At 40.1% G+C, this 18,481-nt stretch overlaps 1 protein-coding gene across 1 annotated transcript; it reads right to left on the bottom strand.

The window, feature by feature from the left end:
• Positions 1-205: 205 nt before the first annotated feature.
• Positions 206-18,134, bottom strand: PDILT (protein disulfide isomerase like, testis expressed; the record flags this gene model as incomplete). Its single annotated transcript, XM_027655040.1, has 11 exons — positions 206-393; positions 1,523-1,612; positions 5,357-5,538; positions 6,949-7,069; positions 8,080-8,277; positions 9,237-9,395; positions 10,306-10,416; positions 11,129-11,266; positions 13,428-13,561; positions 16,407-16,613; positions 18,041-18,134. Coding segments are annotated over 11 exons (1,503 nt in total), but the record flags the coding sequence as incomplete, so codon positions are not given.
• Between the last annotated feature and the right edge of the window lie 347 nt (positions 18,135-18,481).

Genomic DNA, 18,481 nt, shown 5'->3' with positions numbered 1-18,481 from the left:
GGTTGTCATCCTGTTGCAGATCTTGTTCAGAAAGAATAGTTTCATATCTTGATCTGTTTTCCATGGCACATACACCTTTCTAAATGAGGGCAGTTTTACTGATAATAAAGGCATTAATTTTAAGAACCCACAACAACCAATCCCTGTAAAACTAGGAGTTAAATCAGATTCAGAAGTCACACATAATGAGCCATTGATACTGAATTCTTTATTTTTATTTTTTAATTCAGCTCTGTGTTCACTTGAGATGATTCATTCTTCCAGTGAGCTCCTTCCAGGAATGATTCCCCACAATCCTCAGAATTTTTCTCTTTCTCTGTACTACTAAAGTTCTTTCTCTGTTATTACAGTCTCTTTTTGGCTGCGATCCTCTTTGATTCCTCCCAAAGGATCCTTTTAAAAAATGAAATGCAAGAGAAAAGCTGCTTATTACTAATATTCACAAAGACAATTGCTCTAGTAATTCTCTTCAAAAAATTTTTAAGATTGGTTGAAGCACAGGTTTTCATCTTTTCAAGCAAGCAGCTTGAGGTCTTATTAATGAGGTCAGAAGTAGAGCAGCTGTTGCTAAAATGTGCTTTTCAGGTTTTCAAACCTTTTCACTGGTTTACATTTGAGCAGTGAATGCATGAGCAAACCAAAGCCTCTGGTGGAGATAAGTCTGAAAACTTAAAACTATTTCTTCAGCCACAGACAGTTTCCCTACTAGTTGAAAAGAGCATTAATAATATTGGCATCCTGTGGATCCACTTCATGTCTGGGTAGAATAGGCCCAGGATTCTTATAGTGGGTGGACAGTGTCTCCATCTACATGTCAGGTTTTTTCTGTTGCCTGTAGCTGTCTATGTGGAGATTGTTCACATCACTCACTTAAAGTGTGTCTTTTTGCAGTGGAGTGCCTGTGATTAAATAACAGGCTGATCTAGGACAGCAAGCACTTATCTGGTCTGATTTACAGTGGAGAAGAAAGGGTCAAGGAACTAGACCATTATCATAACCAGATTATCACAACCAGACATCATCTGCTCTCAGTTGTGTCCTCGTTTCATGAAGAGAAGCTGCAATGAATGTAACAGAATGAGGTGGGCAATGGATATTTGAACCACTCCAGCTGCATGCGAATCTTACTTAGCTAGGGCTCTTTTTCCAGCTAATATCATGACCAAGTGTTTCTTACACCTCTCAGGGCACAGGCTCCTTTCTGCCATGCAGTACTTACTGCCAGAGTGTTGATGTAGTGACTCAGCGATAACAGGAGCAGTGGGAGAGAAGGTTTCTGTGTGATGGAAACAAGGATGTGAGGGGGTGTGTGCCTGCCAGGCTGTGTGTATGACTGCAACTGGTGTGGTCATACCAAGCTAGTCAGCTTGAAACTAGCTACGACCTGGTAAGAACCACCTAAGTGTTGACATGACAGTGGCCCAGGAGTGTGGCTGTGCTATGGCCAGCTCAGGTATGCCCACACAAGGTGTGAACATGCCTTGGATCATACAGCAGATCAGTGTCTGGGTCAAATGCCTACCTTCTCTCCTGGTTCTGCTTTTGTCTTGCTTTGTTCTTCTAAGAATTCAGAAAATGCCTCCAGTGTATAGTCCCCAGCATAGGCCACCTCCTGAAAAGAATTTTAAGGTTAAGTATTTAACTCTGTACATAAAATTCTGGAAATAACAGCAAAATCAGCTGGAACATTTCATTTCTTTAGACTGACCAAATTCTAGACTTTTGTGCTCAGTTTAGAAAGCGAGGGCAGAAGCACAGCAGGTTCTGACATCATCTGAAACTCAAGTGTAGAGAAGAAGTAGATTACATCCCTGAGAAGAAAAGGGTTTGTATAAAAAATATAACTATTATTGTATAGTTTCAGTTGGGATTCTGCCAACTGCTGACATCAGTGGGGTTCTTTGTGCTTAACAGTAAATATTGGCAAGATATTTTGAATAGAAGTCTTTTCAATGTCAGTGTCCAGCCATGATATTCAAAGTTTTCTAAAGATTTTGATGGAAATTCAAATTCTGAAATAGTTTTGAAATACACAGTCCAGAAGTACCAAGTGTTGCACAGCTTGAAAAAACAGGATGAAGATGAGCAGTGACATTAATTTTCTTATCCTTCACTTAAGTTGGGGATTTACTGAGGACTTTCTCCTGAGGAAGTTTAATGAAAGAAGAAGTTTCAGTTTAGAGCTTTAAAATTCTCTGAGTGGGTCTAGGCACCATATTGTGTTTTAAAGAAGCCGCCCCACCAAACCTTTGCTCTCTGGAAATATAAAAGGGTTTTGCACAAGTCTTCTAACAAAAAGTTGTAGAAGCTCATGTACATGACATTGGGAATTGCCTGCTGTTACCTGAGTGTATTTAGAAATAGGCCTATTATTTAGATGCCTTTTATCCTTTGGGTTAAGCTCACTTACTCCCACTGAGACCAATAATCTTGTGTTACTTTACACTAGTCACGTTTTTACCTTACTTGAGTTCAAAGGTCTGTAAACAAAACACCTCCAGTCTCTGGTGAATTCACTAGAATTGTACACTTTTAGTATACTAAAAGTTTTTTATTCCAAATCAGTAAGGTATTCTCTTGTAATAAAAAGTGTGTCAGCTTTTAAACTACTTTTATATGCTTGCAAGCTTCAGTTGAGAAAAATTACTTTATTTCTCCAGAGGCAATTAATATTCTCAGATGAGTCTTGATTTTTATTGACTCTGATGATGGCTGGAACAGCAATTTCTCAGGGCCTGAAGACCTGTAAATCCAGAGAAGAAGTTGATTCCTGCACTGGTTACTGAGGATAGGTGTCAACACTTTTCATTAATCAGGACATAACAGTATATAAATGTTATTTTTCCCACTTAACCCATTGAAACAAATTATCTTAAAATTATCTTAAAGATAATTAAGAATTTAAGAATTATCTTAAATCCATCTGAAAGGCTGCATGTTTTTCTCTTAAATTTGGAGTGGATAATGCAGTGGATGAGTTGTTCATCAGTTTCACAGATGGAGCTCAGATGATGCCTGGTCACCTCCCTCCTCAATATAAGTCATCAGATTAATTGTAATTCCTTCAGCTGTGGCTATAACTGTTCCTTGGAAACTCAGTTGGTGCTTTGGAAAACTGGACACATGCTTAAACACCCAGCTGTAGATCTAGGTCTCTAGGCTCATCCAGCTCCATTTAACTCCAGTTAAGTTGAAATGGTTCCTGATTTAAAAATATTGTCACTCATCTGGTTTTGCATACACTGAAAGGAAGAGAGTGACTTGTCTTTAACTCCATGAAAATCTAAATCTGTTCTTAAACAGACAGAGGAGTGGCAGTCCATGGAAAGAAGACAGTTCATAGCCTGCAGACCTGGCAGATACTTCTGTTTGGAAGAGGGGGGTTTCTGATATGATCTCACCAGGTGAGAGTGCTTGGAAGGGACTGCACAGCAATGTGTTCTGCCTATGGCTGTGCCTTTAACGAGGTGTGAGGGTGTCCGTGGTGAATGCAATAACTGAGTTCTAGGAAACAGCTTTGGTTTGTGTTATGTTAGTCACATTTCCCTTGCTTTATCAGAAGCAGGTTTAGACTTCTTTACATGCATTTTGGTGTGCTTTCTACAGTCTTTTCATAGTTATTTCATCTTTAGAGCTCCTACTTCTGTGCTAGTGTTCAATTCATTCTTAGTCCTTAAACAATGGGAAGGATCAGTAGAGATCATTGGAAAGCTCATGTGTTTGTGTTTCTAACTCTAACAAGATACTGAAGGCTAGAAGAGACACTGTGTTATTGTTGGGCTCCATATATTTCCTGCTCCTCTTATTCTTCATTCTGAACATACCGGTTTCTCTTCAGCTCCAAACCCCTTTTATTGCTGTTTTCTTGGCCAGAATAAAGGAGTAGGGTTTGTAATTCTGGGGCAGTGCCTATATGGTGAAAAACACAGGAGATACTCAGAGCCTTGACATTTGTATCCTGTGCTTTGATTTTCATTAACTTCTAGAGAAGGACATGTGGGAGAATTCCTAATGTAAATGCTGGCTGGGCAGGAAATAAATATGTTGAAGTGACTGTATATTATCAGCTCAGTTGTGTCTCAGACCACTTATGGTCATCTGTAGTGAGAAAAGATGTCTGTGGCCAACTGTGCCATAAGAAAGAGTGTCAGAATATAAGACTGCAGACATCTACAGGACACCTGCACTGCTGGTCAAGTACAAGTCAAAATCTCTGCATTTGAGGGAACTAGTGTAAAAACATGGTGCACAAGGCTGAAATTGAGATTTCAAATACTCTTTCATTTCAGGAGTATTTTTAAGTATGAAGCAGTCCCTTAATAGTTAATGGAAGTCTTTACTGGTTTTTTGTTTGTTTGTTTTGGGTTTTTTTGCAAAGTGCCATTTCTTATAAGCATTTAATGGGTTTCTGCTTTTCTGCATGAAAACTAAACCCAGTGTGAGTGTGCAGGACTGCAGTTCAATTCATTAGGAGCTGTGCGTGCACATCTGAGAGGAAAATCTCTCCTTCAAAGATTAAATAAGGACATGGGCAAATGTCTGAGAATTTAATTTAAGTTTAGTACTAAGAAGAAAAATGAATAGCTTAGTAATATCTTAATTATAACAGCATCTTGATTTTTTTTCTTCAGAGATATTTTCTTTTTAATTAGATAATCTACATAGATGGAAAATGTAGCTATTTAGTATTTTTCCTTGCCATCTCTTTTAGCATCATTTTCTGATTATTTTGTAACATAGCTGATTCATATTTGCATAGTGCAAAAATCATTGGTCTTGACAATAAATATTTATTCTCAGTTGAGACTATGTAAAATTACTGGCATGAGTGTATAGAAGACAGTTTTGGGACTTGAGTTTTGTGAAAATGTAGAGGCTATAACAAGACCAGTACCAGCATTTTAGAGACTATGGTCATACCTGCTCTGGAAACAACTAGCATAGGTAGTTCTGTGACAGTACATCTCCTGTCATGGTTTGAAGTAAAAAGGCACTGCAGTCATCAGGAGGTATCTGTAAATTCACTCAGACTGTTGCTAGAACCCAACAGGAAGATTGGAGGTTGTTAAACAGCAGAATGTGAGGCTGTAATGACTTGTAGTCCAAGTCGGTAAATTATATGTGGGCTCTTCCCACAGCCTCATACAGAGAAGGAGACAATAGAAGGTTTTCTCCTCTAATTCAGGTTCTTGACAGCAATGTCTTCTGCTCAAAAACCAGTGCTGAGTAGATGAGGACCAAAGGTTTCTTACTTAAAGGAGTCCTTTCTCACTGTGACACATGTGCACATGCAAACATGCCCCCTCTCCCTTGGTGTGCAGCTGTGTCTCCACACTCTTCTGTGACAGCTTCTCACCTGGTAATCTGATCCAGCAGGGAAGAGTGTGAAGAACGGATATCGAGCTAATCCAACGGACAGGATGTCATTTGCTGTGACATCTATCTTTGCAATGATTACGTCTTCACGACTGTTGTATTGCTCTCCTAGCTTAGCCCAGATTGGCAGGAGTTTTCTGCAGTCATGGGACCAAGGGGTATCTGCAAATTAAAAAACAAAAGTAGAAGGATACGGTCTGACAGGAGAGCACATGCTGGTGCAATCACTGGGACCTATTTAGCTCTTCAAGTTAGCAGGGTTTGGGATTTCAGTTGTGGTCAGTCTCTGCTTGAAACTGTTCATCCTTCATGACCTTCAGGTTTTCATGTAGTGATAACTAATTATTCACTAATGCATTTCTGATAGCAGTGCTGCTTTGGCTCTCTTTAGCCTTTTATGACTATAAATGCAACACTTGGACAACTTTGCTGGAGGGGTGTGCCAGGTAACCAATGCCACCCAGGTAAGTCTTGCATTATTCCTATGATGAAATATCTGTCTGAGGCACAAAATACCTCCTGAATACTAAAATTAACTGTGTTCATAAAGCATGCTATATTTACACTAAAAGGAGGAGTTTGAGGTATGGTGCTGTTTTGACTCTGAGCACTGCACTGATGCAGGTTAGCAGAAAGGCAAACTGCTGAAAACCCAGAATCCCCTGAAACAGCATAAAACACAGTTGCAGTCCTTCATTCGGGAGAACAATGCTCATACTCAGTTTATACAGAATTAAAATTTCTGGGGCACTTCGCTGAGTAGAGTACCTCCCATTTACCAGCCTTTCATTTCCAGAGCACTCGGTTCAGTTCCTGCTTAGATCATTCAGTTTGTTCATGACACTGAAGTGTAAAGATTACTTGTGTGAGTGAAATGGCTGCAGCCAACAAGAAGGGTGGCAGGAATGTACTGCCTTTGTGAGCCTCTGGAATTTGGGGCAGTACAGCTAGTGGTTTCTCTTCCTCTTAATGCTGCATGTTTGTTTTACTGAAGTAAGCAAGGCACAAACTAGTCCCTGGTGGCTGGTACAAGGATAGGGCAATGGCTTCTTGCTGGAAAGAGTCATGTAGGAAAGCCACTTCCCTTGCAGACAGAGGAGGATAAAAGGAGCTATGATTTGCTAAACCACAATTCCTCTGGGATTTAATCCTAGAGCATTATAACCAGACCATTTCACTTAATTCTCCCTCTGCCCTTGGAAGACAGCCTGACTCATGCTGTACAACACGCTGTAATGTTCCATTGTACAACATGATGCTCTAGTGTCATGTTGTCTTTCAACACTGAGATTTGATATGGTCCTGACAAATATTTACTGAAGGGATCCAGCACTACTCAGTGCAACACTAAGTCAGCAAAGGTATCACAGCGTTACCATAGATATGACACAAATTTTTCTTCAGTGCTTTCCACAAGCAACAAAGATTCATTGAGCTCAGCTTCTGTAAAGTGCAAAAATTAGTTTGGTATATAAGCATGTTAGCTTGGTATATGAGCATGAGCTTTCATTTTTTCCTTCCAATTGATCATGTTAAAGCAGCTTAAAATCTGAATTCAACAATAACACTTACAAAACATAACAAACACAGTCCTGGTCTTATTGAAGATGATACTGTTGAAATTCTTCCCAACAAGCACTTTGACAGGCTTCTTGTCCCAGTCTTCTGGAATTTCTTCACTAGAGAGATGTACCTAAGCAGAAACAGAAACATTGCTGTGAAAATGCAGGGACCATTGAGAAACTGTACTCCAGCTCAAGTTAATGTGAGAATGGTGGAGCATTACCTAATGTGCACTGTTACTACGTGATAATTTTTTTATATCTTTATATCCCAGCCAGCCTCCATGTGGTACTACCTCCTCTCCCTTCAGCAGGAGCTGGGGTCTCACACCCCTGCATAGTTATTAGTCAGAATTAATCATTCCTCTGTTGAATACAGACTCTACTATAGTAGAGTCCCTGGTGGGACTGTGCCACTCAAGCGGATCTTGATGGGGATAATGTGACATTCTGTCTCTTCTGTCTTTCTGCCCCCCTCCAACACTGAAATTAGGATCTACTACTCAAATTTCTTAAATTCTGCCTGCTCTCAGACTGACCACTCCATCTTTTCTCCCTGTAAATGAGCCTGAAGAGCACTGAATAAGCAAAACATTTTAATGTATTTTTCACATGAATGTGATGATGCCTCATTATGACAACAAATGCTGTATTTACCATTGGGAATGATCCCCCTGGGAAAGTTCACTCTGCTAAACTAGCTTAAAACAAATACCAAATCCTACTCCACTCTGAAACTGTCAATTCTCTGTTTATTGGACTTTTCTGTAACCTCAACATTTGTCACAATCATTGTTTGCATCTATCCCAACTAAGGGAGTGAAATATATCCATTATAGTATTGGGAAGATTGAGACATCCGAAGTTTTTAAACCACTAAAATGCAACAGTTGACATCGATTAAAATATTGAGTCAGAAATTATTCCATCCAGTTTTTACATTGAAGGACTGGAAAACTTTGTAGTCCACCTCAGAGGAATGCTCTGTCAACAACTGTAGATGAATGCATTAGGGTGAGAGTAGATTACCAGACTGATGATCAGAACGGGACACTGTTCTAACTTAAAAAGGGGTGCCTTACAAATTTGTTAGTGTTTTAGCTGGTGTAGTAGAGAGGTGTCTTTTTAGTAATGGGCATACCTTTGCTTTTCCATTGAGGTAGCTCTGGCAAAATTCTCTAAGGTTCTCCACAGTCACGTCGTCTGCAGGCATTTTGTACTTTGCATCACTTGTCAGATTCAGGATTCTCACGGCAGGAACATCAATGTCCCTGATGCGAAAATACTCAAAAATTCGGCCATTCCTTCCTTCATTAGTATCCACCAAAACAAACAGTATCTGATAGTAAAGAGAGAGTCATGCATCTGGTTGATTCTTCCAGGTTTGGATTAGCCATTTTAGAGAAATGGAGCTTGGCAGTGCAGGAGTATCTAACACTAAATGCAAGGAATTGTGTAGAGCAATTTTTGGTCTCAGACCAGAAACCAGCAGCTCTATGGACTTTATCATACCTTCATCCTAGTTAATAACTGCTAAAGCAGCCAAAAGCAATGGAGTTTTTCCCTCTGTTCTTTCACAGTGGTTTGCTATCACGTCTTTTAGCAATGCTTCTAAATTACTCCTCAAAGTTCTTATTGCTCTTCCTCATAAATCTTAACAGGACAGAAGAGCTGAAACACCTGTAATCGTATGTCTTTACCAATATGTGATATTTTAGTACAAGATGACTTACCGTTCTTCAGTGTGTCGTGTACTTGGAGCAGGAAAAGCACCAGAGTGATTTGACAATAGAAAACTGACATTCTTGTGAGTATGACTGCCTATAACTGTCCATATACATGCAAACACATGCTGCAAGCAAGGCTATGCACATACCTTGCAATATTCCTCGGATTTTGTAGCTGGTTCCTGCCCTTGGTTCAGGCAATACTCTGAGATCCTCATGGCATTTCCTGGTAGTGCCAGAAATTGCCAGAACCTTGCTAAAACTATCTTTGGTTGGAAGCTGCTCCTGGAAAGTCATATTTGTAAAATCAAAAACAGGTTAATTGGGAGCAGCTGGAATTAGTCTTCCTTTGTGTGAACTTTATATTTTAAAGAATCACGTCCTAGTAAGGTTTATTTTTCAGCTTGTCCTTAACAAATTCAAATAATAGTTACTGAAACTGTTTTTAAGTGGTTTGGTAGACTTAGAAGATGGACTGACAGCAGTACTTCTACCAGTAATAATGTTGGTGAGTGTTTTTCCATGATCTTTTGGCATTCATGTTTGCAGAGCTGGATTCAGCATTACAAACCTGTCCTCTAAATTCCGCAGCAGCAGACTTGTAGTTTTCATAAATCACACTGAACGTCTCCGAGTTCGTTGGGGTGAACAGCAGGATGTGATTTTCAACAGGGACATCAAAAATCTTCACAGATGTCTGGGAAACAAAAGGCTCAACATCTGTTCCACTCTTTGTAAGCAGAACAGTGAATCAGAGGCTCAGTGTATCACTCAGTTCTGTTATTGCAAATTTTACTTTTTAAGACTCAATTCCCAATCATTTCCACAAACGTTGGATTTTTTTCATTGTTTTAAAGAAGATAAAGTGAGAAGAATCAGCAGCTGCTGATTGGTGTTTTTCTGTTCCAGGGAAAACCTCATAATTATTCATAGATTTTTACAGTCAGAAGGGCCTGTGATCTTCTAGTCTGCCCTCCTGTATAACACACACTGAAGAATGAATGCTGAAATTAAAAGGCAGTGTTACCCTGGGAGGCCCAGCTGCAGGAGCTAGACCTGGCTGGGCACATCCTTCACTTCTAGGTGGCATCAGCAGCCCATGTCTCCTTCCCTGTACAGAGCTGCTCTTTTTCTCATGCCACCCCATGATCAGAGGAAATGGGGTGTCCCCCAGGAAAGCAGGTATTTCCATGTCTTTCCCTCCCTACCTGCACTAGCAACAATCATTGCTGAATTCTTTTGTCCTTGTCTTGGCCAGAGCACCTGGTTGCTGCATTGGAGTGGAATAATTGGAGCCAGGACCTTCCAACTTCCCACCCCACTTAGCTGCTGCAGAGGCAGCCCAGGCCTTTGTGTTGGCTCCACAGGAGGAAGGTGTTTGCATGCTCAGAGTTCATTGTTCAACCAGCCACTCCTCCTCTCCTCTAGGAAGCAACGTCTCGCCAGAGGGAAGCGTTGTTTTGCCTGGGTTAGACCAAAAGCTGTGTGTTGGGTTCTGCTGGTGTTTCTAGATGTGTTTAGGGCTGGCCTTTTCAAACAAACAAAATTCTCACTAAGGAGCAGAAGAGGTCCCTAGGTCTCTTTCTGCATGGGTTCCTGTCTTTCTCCTGTGGCTTTTGCTAATGCAGCGAAATACATACCTCAATATTATATTCAGTGACCAATTCCAAAGTGAAGGTTTTGATTAGCCTTGTTAGACCCAGTTTGTTCTGTCTGCCATTTTCAAGCACTTCATTGTGCATAGGTTTTCCCTGGACAAATAGTGAAGTTTGTGAGGTTGTTGGCCTTATCAACTAAAGTAGCAAAATGACAGTCTTTAAAAGTAAGAGTTTTATGATCCTTAACAACTGAAATTCTGTAACTTGTGAAACAAATGTCACAGCTAGATTACAGAATGAGATCACAGCTAAAATTCAAGGTACAGCTGACAGTTTTATTTTGTTCAGTAATCTTAACATACTGAAAAATCTTTTCTACATCTATACACACTATCTCTGACATACACTCTCTCAGGAAATTCTAGTTCTGACTACTTCTTAGCCTAAATAGTGGTGTTATTCTGTGTAGTTCTGTTTTTACTGTTGGCCACTTCTTCTATTGTGGACTGGAAGAAAAGAAGATTCCTGGTCAAAAACAACAGATAGGAAAAGAGGTGAATGTCTGCAAATCTCACTGAACCTGGCAGCACATGTTGATTAGAATGCAGGTTGACAAGCAAAGCTGTTACATCCAGATCCTTAAGCATAAATTAGAAGCCTGAATATAGGCAGCCAGATTGAAAATATCAGTTGTCCAAAGGTTGCTCATTTTGCCACCCACTTGTCTCTCCTGTCTGTAAATGCATTATTTTTTGTGTTAAGCTGTTTGAATTTCAACTAGGAAGTTATTTAACCTGAAAAACTCCCAAACTGCCTTTCCATAGCCCAAAACTGCCACAGCACACCTAGGCTTTTGTACTCCTACCTTCTTAAACACAACAAGAGTGTTCTTCTGGATGCTGTAGTCAGCACAGACGTCCTCACTGGCTGTCATCCCAAAAGGCATCTCTGGCACATCTCTTGCCGTCTCACAGAAAACTTCCACACTGTCATTGTGAAGTTCCTAGTCCCAGAAAGAGTATTTATTAAGACTGTGTCCTGCATCCTTCCAAGATGCATAGGAGTGAGAGCTACAGGAGAGACAGACCCCTAAAGGCTTGTGAGGCAGAGAGGAGAGTATAATTGTGAAGTGGGTATAGCTTGCCATGATTAGCTCCAAGGGGAGTTCTTCACTACAGGGGAGATCATAGAAATGCTGTGACATGATAGTGTTGGCTGACATGGGTGAGTAGGGATGGTGTGTGGTCCCCTATGTCCTTCCTGCCCTAATCTCACCTACCCTGTACTCCCCTTCTGCCAGTGGGGAGGGATGGTGCCACCAGCTGCTCCCCTTCTACAGTGCCTGCACAGCCAGCAGGATGTGATAGATTAGAGAGGAGGGCTCTCTGCTTGGAAGAGGACCTGACTGATGTGTTTGGGGCTTTGACTGAGTGCTCTTCAAGGGAAGGACCTTGACTTCTACATCTGTCAAATAGTCACTGTGCTGTCCACCCTCAAACTAATAGTAAATAAGCATGATGAAAGGCAGCAGCACTTCCAGATTTTATTTAATCAGACAATTATTTCATGCTAGATGAATAGTAATTTATATGCTGAGACCTTCCAACACATCCTGGCACTCACAATTGTGAGCAATCTGTGACTAATAGAAGGCCAAATACAGCTCTTTATTTGCTTGAACACTATTTTGTTGGCTTCCACCCACTAGAATTCTGACATGCCCTAGCTTATGCTCATCGATTGTCATTTCAGCCCCCGAGTGAAATCAGTGTCCTGTCAAACACATCTGCAGGCAATATCTGCCATCAGTGTGGTTCAGGGAACTCTGGCATCACTGTGATAGCAAGGGCTTCTCAATCTGGCCCAGCACAGAAAAGCTGCCTTCCTTCCTAAATGCCTGTGAGCAGATTGCTACAAAGAAAAAATCTGGGCACTCCGAGCGCTTTCACAGTTTGTCCTATTATGCTGGGTGTGTTCACCAGCTTTTTTACTATGGGGTATTTTGCTAATGAGTCCTGTTTTCCATATCCATTAAACTTGGACTATCTACTATAGCCAGCACATTTGGGACATTATCAGTTCAGGTATGAGTCCAGACACTGCTTTCAACTGGGTAGAGAGAGATACCAGAATAAAAGTCTCTTTAGATAGAGAAAATCCTTGACTGAATGTTTCAGATATTAAAAATTTCAAGGACACATTGAAAAAACAGGAAAAAACTATTCCTGTTTTACTGACTTCTGACAGCATGCCTATTGACTATTGTTCACAAGCATTCAGCCCCAAACTCTAACAATCTTATTCTGCTCTGGGAACTGGCAGAATTTGCTTGAGAAAGGCTTCATGTGTTGGGTTATATACAGTGGTAGTATTTTATGACTTCCCATCCATGAAGATTTGGCAGCTGACAGGAGCTGAAAACCACAGTTAGCATGATATTCATAAAACTGTGCTCTGACCCCTGATTTTCACTGAAGTTGTTTAAATCATCAACTGGAAAGATGAAGAAAAAGCACTTCAGTATATTAGATAATATCTACTGCCTTTTTTTTTTTTAATGGACTTTAGCAGGAAGGGAACATTCCTTCACCAGAACAGCCTACAACTAATCATGTCTATGATTTTACACTATGTTTGAACAGAAATGCAGTGATAGGTAGCAACTCTGGGCAGCAACTACAACTTTTTGCATTTGCAGACTCCAGTAACTCACACCAGCAATGGGTTAAGTCTCTGTGAACCAAAGAAAGAAGTTCAATAGTTCTACCCTCTTCCCACCACCCACCAAACATGGGATGGTTTGGCAGAAGCCCTTTCTCTGAGGATACAGGAAAGACTGCTGTGACCAGCCAGGGCTGTGCAAACACTGCTGTAGCATCATGCTCTCAGAATCTGTTCTCAGGGTCTCTGTGCTTGGGTACTGATTAAGGAAATGTGTTGTGGTGTGAGGTTTTCTTATCTCTGCCTGGAATGCTTGTCTAGAAGTGTGAAAGAGTAGATAGAAACAATTAAATTTTTTTAAAAAACGTCTTGAAAACTGATGACCTGGGTTTTTCAGGTGAATTCTGGGTCTTTTGGATGTGTGGGATTTGGTGGTGAGAGAAAGCAGTATATCCCAAAGTTGGAACAGAAACCAGCTTAAAAGAAGCTTTCCAGTGAATTACCCTAAAGAAGCCGATCACTGCCAAATCATCAGCTTTTATGAGGGCTTCAGCCTGAGCAGTAGAGTTGATTAAAACAGTGCAGGGTCCTGTTCTTCTTTTCACCCACGTAATAAAGGCTGAGGCTTGTCTGACTCCTGTGGAAGGAAAAGAGAGTTAAAATGACCACCAAAATGAACAACAGAAATTTCTGTGCAATCAGGATAGAGGTAGTGTAGGTACAGGGGGGTGCTGAATACAAATGGACTTGGACTCCTTAAGACTGAGGTCAAAGCTGATTCAAAATGGATTTGAGACATCTAAATTCAGCCCCAGGGTCTAGTCATCATTTAAACTATTGCTGACTCTGGAAGATCAATGGTGGATCAGTACTGTGTTTTCTGGGACCTCTGCAAATAATTGTAAATCCAGTTAAATTCTTAATCACATATGGAGAATAGAGATGAGGAAATTCAGACAAGTAGAAAACCTGTCCTGCAAGATTTCATATGTCCCAAAATCACAGTAAGCTACAAAGTGCTATCGACCTGAGGCTTAATCCAAAATTACTTCAAACCAATTGCAGATTTTATTGAACTGTTTGTTCAATTAAATTAGGTGTCAAAACTGTTCCTCTGGTGCTGCAGGAGTGATCTGATAGGCACAGAGACATGTTAAAATTCCTCTGTGGAGCTGTAGCATCACTTCAGTTTAGACACAAGAAAAAAAGCAAGTGTAGAAGTTGTTCTTTAATTCTGGATTGTTCCATCTCATCTGTTTCTTTGGTAAATTCTCTTCAAGATTTCAAGAGTTTTAGAATCTTGGGTATCTTTAAAGAATACATTTTCAAGCTATCATCTTTACAGAGGAATTGAGGCAACATATCGAGGCTCAGGCGATTAAAATCTCAGCTGTAAAGTAGCCCTTTTATCTCTGCCTGTTGTGACAAACAGCCTTGTTGGACCAGAGTAAGAGTCCAGCAAAGGGTTAATGAAAATCATACATAAGAAAGAAAAAGCCTGTATGCTGTGAAGTGCTAGAGTCAAGATGTACAGAACAAGTGGATTATCAAAGATGCAAGTCCTGGTACTGGACTTAGCAGTATGACACAATCAAAATAGAGTCAGACCATTTTACTGTCCTCAATTTTACAGCAGGCAATACTGCAAGTAGTTTAAAATACAGTTTTTTTAAGGTTAAGCAGGCAGACATCTGCTCTGGAGTGTACAGGCTGCAGAGCAAAGCACAGAGCAATATCTAGTGGTCATATAGTGCTTGACTTCTGCTGTCTGAATCCAGCATTGAGATTTTGTAGCTTATATCAGTGCTACAGCCCCTTAGCATATTTTCCATGTGGTTAACTTTTCTATTGGGTTGCTTTAAACAGCCTAGGTAGCTTGTTTCCACCGGCCAAATTCTGGCCTGGCAGTTGTAAGTGACGATTTTACAAAGCCTAGAATTTGGCTTTCATCTTCTGTCCACTGCCAGGGCAGCAATTCAAAAATTCCATCTTCCATAAAATGTTTGAATTAATTTATTGATTTAAGCAAACTCTGCAGGGTCTTTTTGTGGTATGAAGCATGCACGAAGTTCTACATGAGAAGTCACTGGGTGGTCACTGCACATTTCCAGTTGTCAATGCTCACTGGTTTAAAAGTCATACATGGTAGGTGAGGTTTTACTCATTGTTGCACATAAGCATTCACCAGTTAACAAAATGTAATTTAAGTCATAATTTGGTGGCACATGTGCTCTGAACAGTTGGTGTACAAAACACAGAGCAGAAGACAGTTTCCTAATTCTTGCATCTTGCTGGGAAGTGTGTCTGAAAGGGCAGCTCTGAACGGTGGCTCTGTGTGTGTTGTTAAGATACTCTGTACTCACTAGTTCACACGAGAAAATGTGTCAGGTTTACCAGCTTAAAACAGGTTTTCTTCTCAATGCTACAGATGTAATCGGAGACTGAAGGCAGGGGCTTTTGCTTTCAGATATCAGCACCTCTAATAAAAGTTCAGTATGGCACATCACGCTTTCAGTGGCATTTGTGCAGAAGCTGCTGTTTGCACAAGTCTAGGTGGTGGGAACTTGGTAAGAAATTCAATAGCAAGGAGGAGCAAGTTACTAAAAATACTGAAGATCAGCTTTCAGCAGCAGCCACAGAGGGCTCAGCAGTTAAAGATATCTCAGCACTTGGTTGTGTACAGACTCAGGAGGCAAACTTTAGGTTCCTTTCTTTTGTTGGTTGTCTTAAACTTGTGATTCATCTGTATGTGCTCAGAGTACACTAAGAAATTCTTGCCCGAGTCATGCAATTTTTATCATCTCTGTAAAAGTTCATCATTTTAGGAAAAAACCCAAACTTTTTTGTATATACTGTAAGTGAACAAAAATCTCTAATAAGGCCTGGATTTCTGGGATTGCTCAAGTCTGTCCTTGTCTTTGCTTAATAACTTTTTCCAAAAGACTTCAAGTTATTCCATGTTTTTTCTGAGCCATGTATGAGCTCCCTCTGATGGCTAAATTGCAAAATTATTTTCCTTAGCTTAGGAAGTATACCTGTATATCAGGGAACCTAGTGAATTCACAATTCATTGATAGATGCACAGTGTTGCTCCAGCCTGCTCCTGTAGGCACACTACCCATGGGAATTGTAGTGGACCAGAGGGGTAAATGGAGCAGTTTGGGACCAAATTCTTGTTTGGCATAGCTCATTAATGTTTATTGTAGTATATGGGAGTAAGTTGTCTTGTTGAGGTGATTCTCTGTTCAGTGAAATAACACCAGCAATTAGTTTGTGAACAAAGCACAGAGAAGCATATTCAGTTATGCACTTGGAAGATGAATTCAGATTCAAGTTCTTGTACTGGTACATAGGTAATTGTATAACCCAGTTTGCTACTTTGCCTATTCTTTATCTGAACATCTATGTTTTTCTTCTCAGCAGCATAATAGATAGGTACATCCTGTCATTACATATTATTATCAGTGTATAAGACAGTTTACCTTTGCAGTCTATTGGATCTTCCCTACTGCCATTCACAAAAAGTTTCACAGTAGGAAATGCTTGAATATTAAATTCTTTTCTCAAATCAGGTTGGTGTGTCACATCAATTTTGCCAAACTGGATTCTTGGAGCTTCTTTTTTAAGCTGTCGTGCAGCCTCAGCAAATTCTTCAGAGAAATTCTGAGATGATTGAGATAAAGAAACATCTGGAAAAGGCCAATCAAAAGCAAGTGAGTTACATAAGCCACAGGGTGAAGCTTTCTAGTGGAGGTTGTTGTGTCAAGTAGTAGCTGGAGGAGTTGAATAATGCAGAAATACGACTCAGAAATAAATGAGAGATTATATTTACTTCTTTATATTAATGCTGGTTGTTCACCACTCTGCATGTCCTTTGACCAGCCATGGTGAACAACTACTAACATCTCAGTAGTCTTCTGTTGGGAGGATATGACAAGGAATTAAGAAGTAATTTGACTGACTGTGCTGGGTATGAGTTAAAGGGAGGTCAAGGATAGAGTTAGATATCACTCACATTAACATTCTTTGATAAGATCCTATTTTTGTAAGTACTTAATGAGGCAAATCTTTGAAATGCAGAAATTACTTTTCCAGATAAGATATGAGGAGAGAAACAGAGGAACAGAGTCTTTTAGAGACTGGCAATGTATTTCTACCTGCTGTGCTGTGTGCCAGCCCTTCTCTAGCTCAAGTGGCAGCTGTGTGTTTGGGGGAAGGAGAAGGGCCATCCTAGTCTGGGATCTGGAGCTGTAAGTTATATAAATATGAAAAAAGGACAAGAGAAGGAAACGAGTCACATATCTGTATTTAAAGTCAAGTAAGAGGTGAAGGCCTGAAGCTTTACAGTTTTGCAACTTCCGTTGAAAAAAAAATATTTTTTATTAAAATTGAGATATCCTGTCTTGTTAAAATTCTTTTATTATAAAGAGCAAAACATTTTTCTTTAGATTCTGCACAGGAAATGTTTAGTTTCTTCAATATGCTTTGTGAACAGATGAAAAACATCCAGTTAATCTTGATTTCATACATCTGTGTTTACTCTTTTGTGCATGTATGAGTGTGTTTGTGTACACACATGATCAGACGCATACTTGCACAATTGCACACACAAATGCACGAAAGCATAAATCTAACAAAGCATCTGTCTTTTATTCTTTCACAAAACTACAGATGCACTTCCCTACAGCCTACCTGTTGAAGACATTGCCCAGTGTAGTTATAACCAAAAAGGAAATGGACTGGAACAGCTGCTTCAGCTGCTCACATGCCAAAGCTTGTTAGTAGGACAAAACTTAGTGTCCGTTCAGGGGACACTCAGATACTGTGGTGATGAAAAGAAGGTGCTTCTCTAAAGTAAATGAGCCTTAAGACAACAGTCCAAAACAAACTATGTTCTAATTGCCTGTAAAATTATTATTTCATCAAATAAATTTATGATTTGCCAAAGAAATTTCATCCTAACCTTAACTTCCTTTTTCCAATTTATAAAAATGGTCTTAGGAATCTTTTCCCCCATAAGATTGTAATGTGCTATGTCCTGGGACATTTTGCTATGGAGTTTAAATGTGCTGATAAACAGTGACTGCAGGTGGTAGGGCTAGCCCAGAACACTTACTGGGCTTTCCAGGAGGAAGGGTGTCCGGGTCTGGATAGAGTGCAGCTGGAATAAGGATCAGGAAACCACAGAGAAAATCAGGATCCAGCACCTTCTAGCTAATTCCAAGCCAATGTTTTACACCAGAGGCAATTTCAGTATAACGATTTTTTCTAATGTTGCACAGCTCCTTTTACCACAGATGGGAACTTGGAAACTTTTGAACTTGGAAAGTGCTTTTTGCACAGTGAAATGAGAAGGGGCAGAAGAAGTTGTTGTTGAAGTCCAGACACAGAAGCTGAAGCTTCAAAAATATACGGGGAATATTAAGCTTTATGCACATGAGACATTGATGTAGATTGTCAGGGGGGTTTTAAGATCCATTTTTCTCTGAAATATTTCAATTCCAAGCAGATATTTTAAGAATGAACTCCTATCACTGAATGACCTGAGTAGTCAGAG

Source organism: Corapipo altera, unplaced genomic scaffold (genome assembly GCF_003945725.1).
Source record: "Corapipo altera isolate COAL_440 unplaced genomic scaffold, ASM394572v1 98, whole genome shotgun sequence".
In the NCBI taxonomy this organism is placed as follows: domain Eukaryota; kingdom Metazoa; phylum Chordata; class Aves; order Passeriformes; family Pipridae; genus Corapipo; species Corapipo altera.
This window is presented reverse-complemented; position numbering and strand designations above follow the sequence as displayed.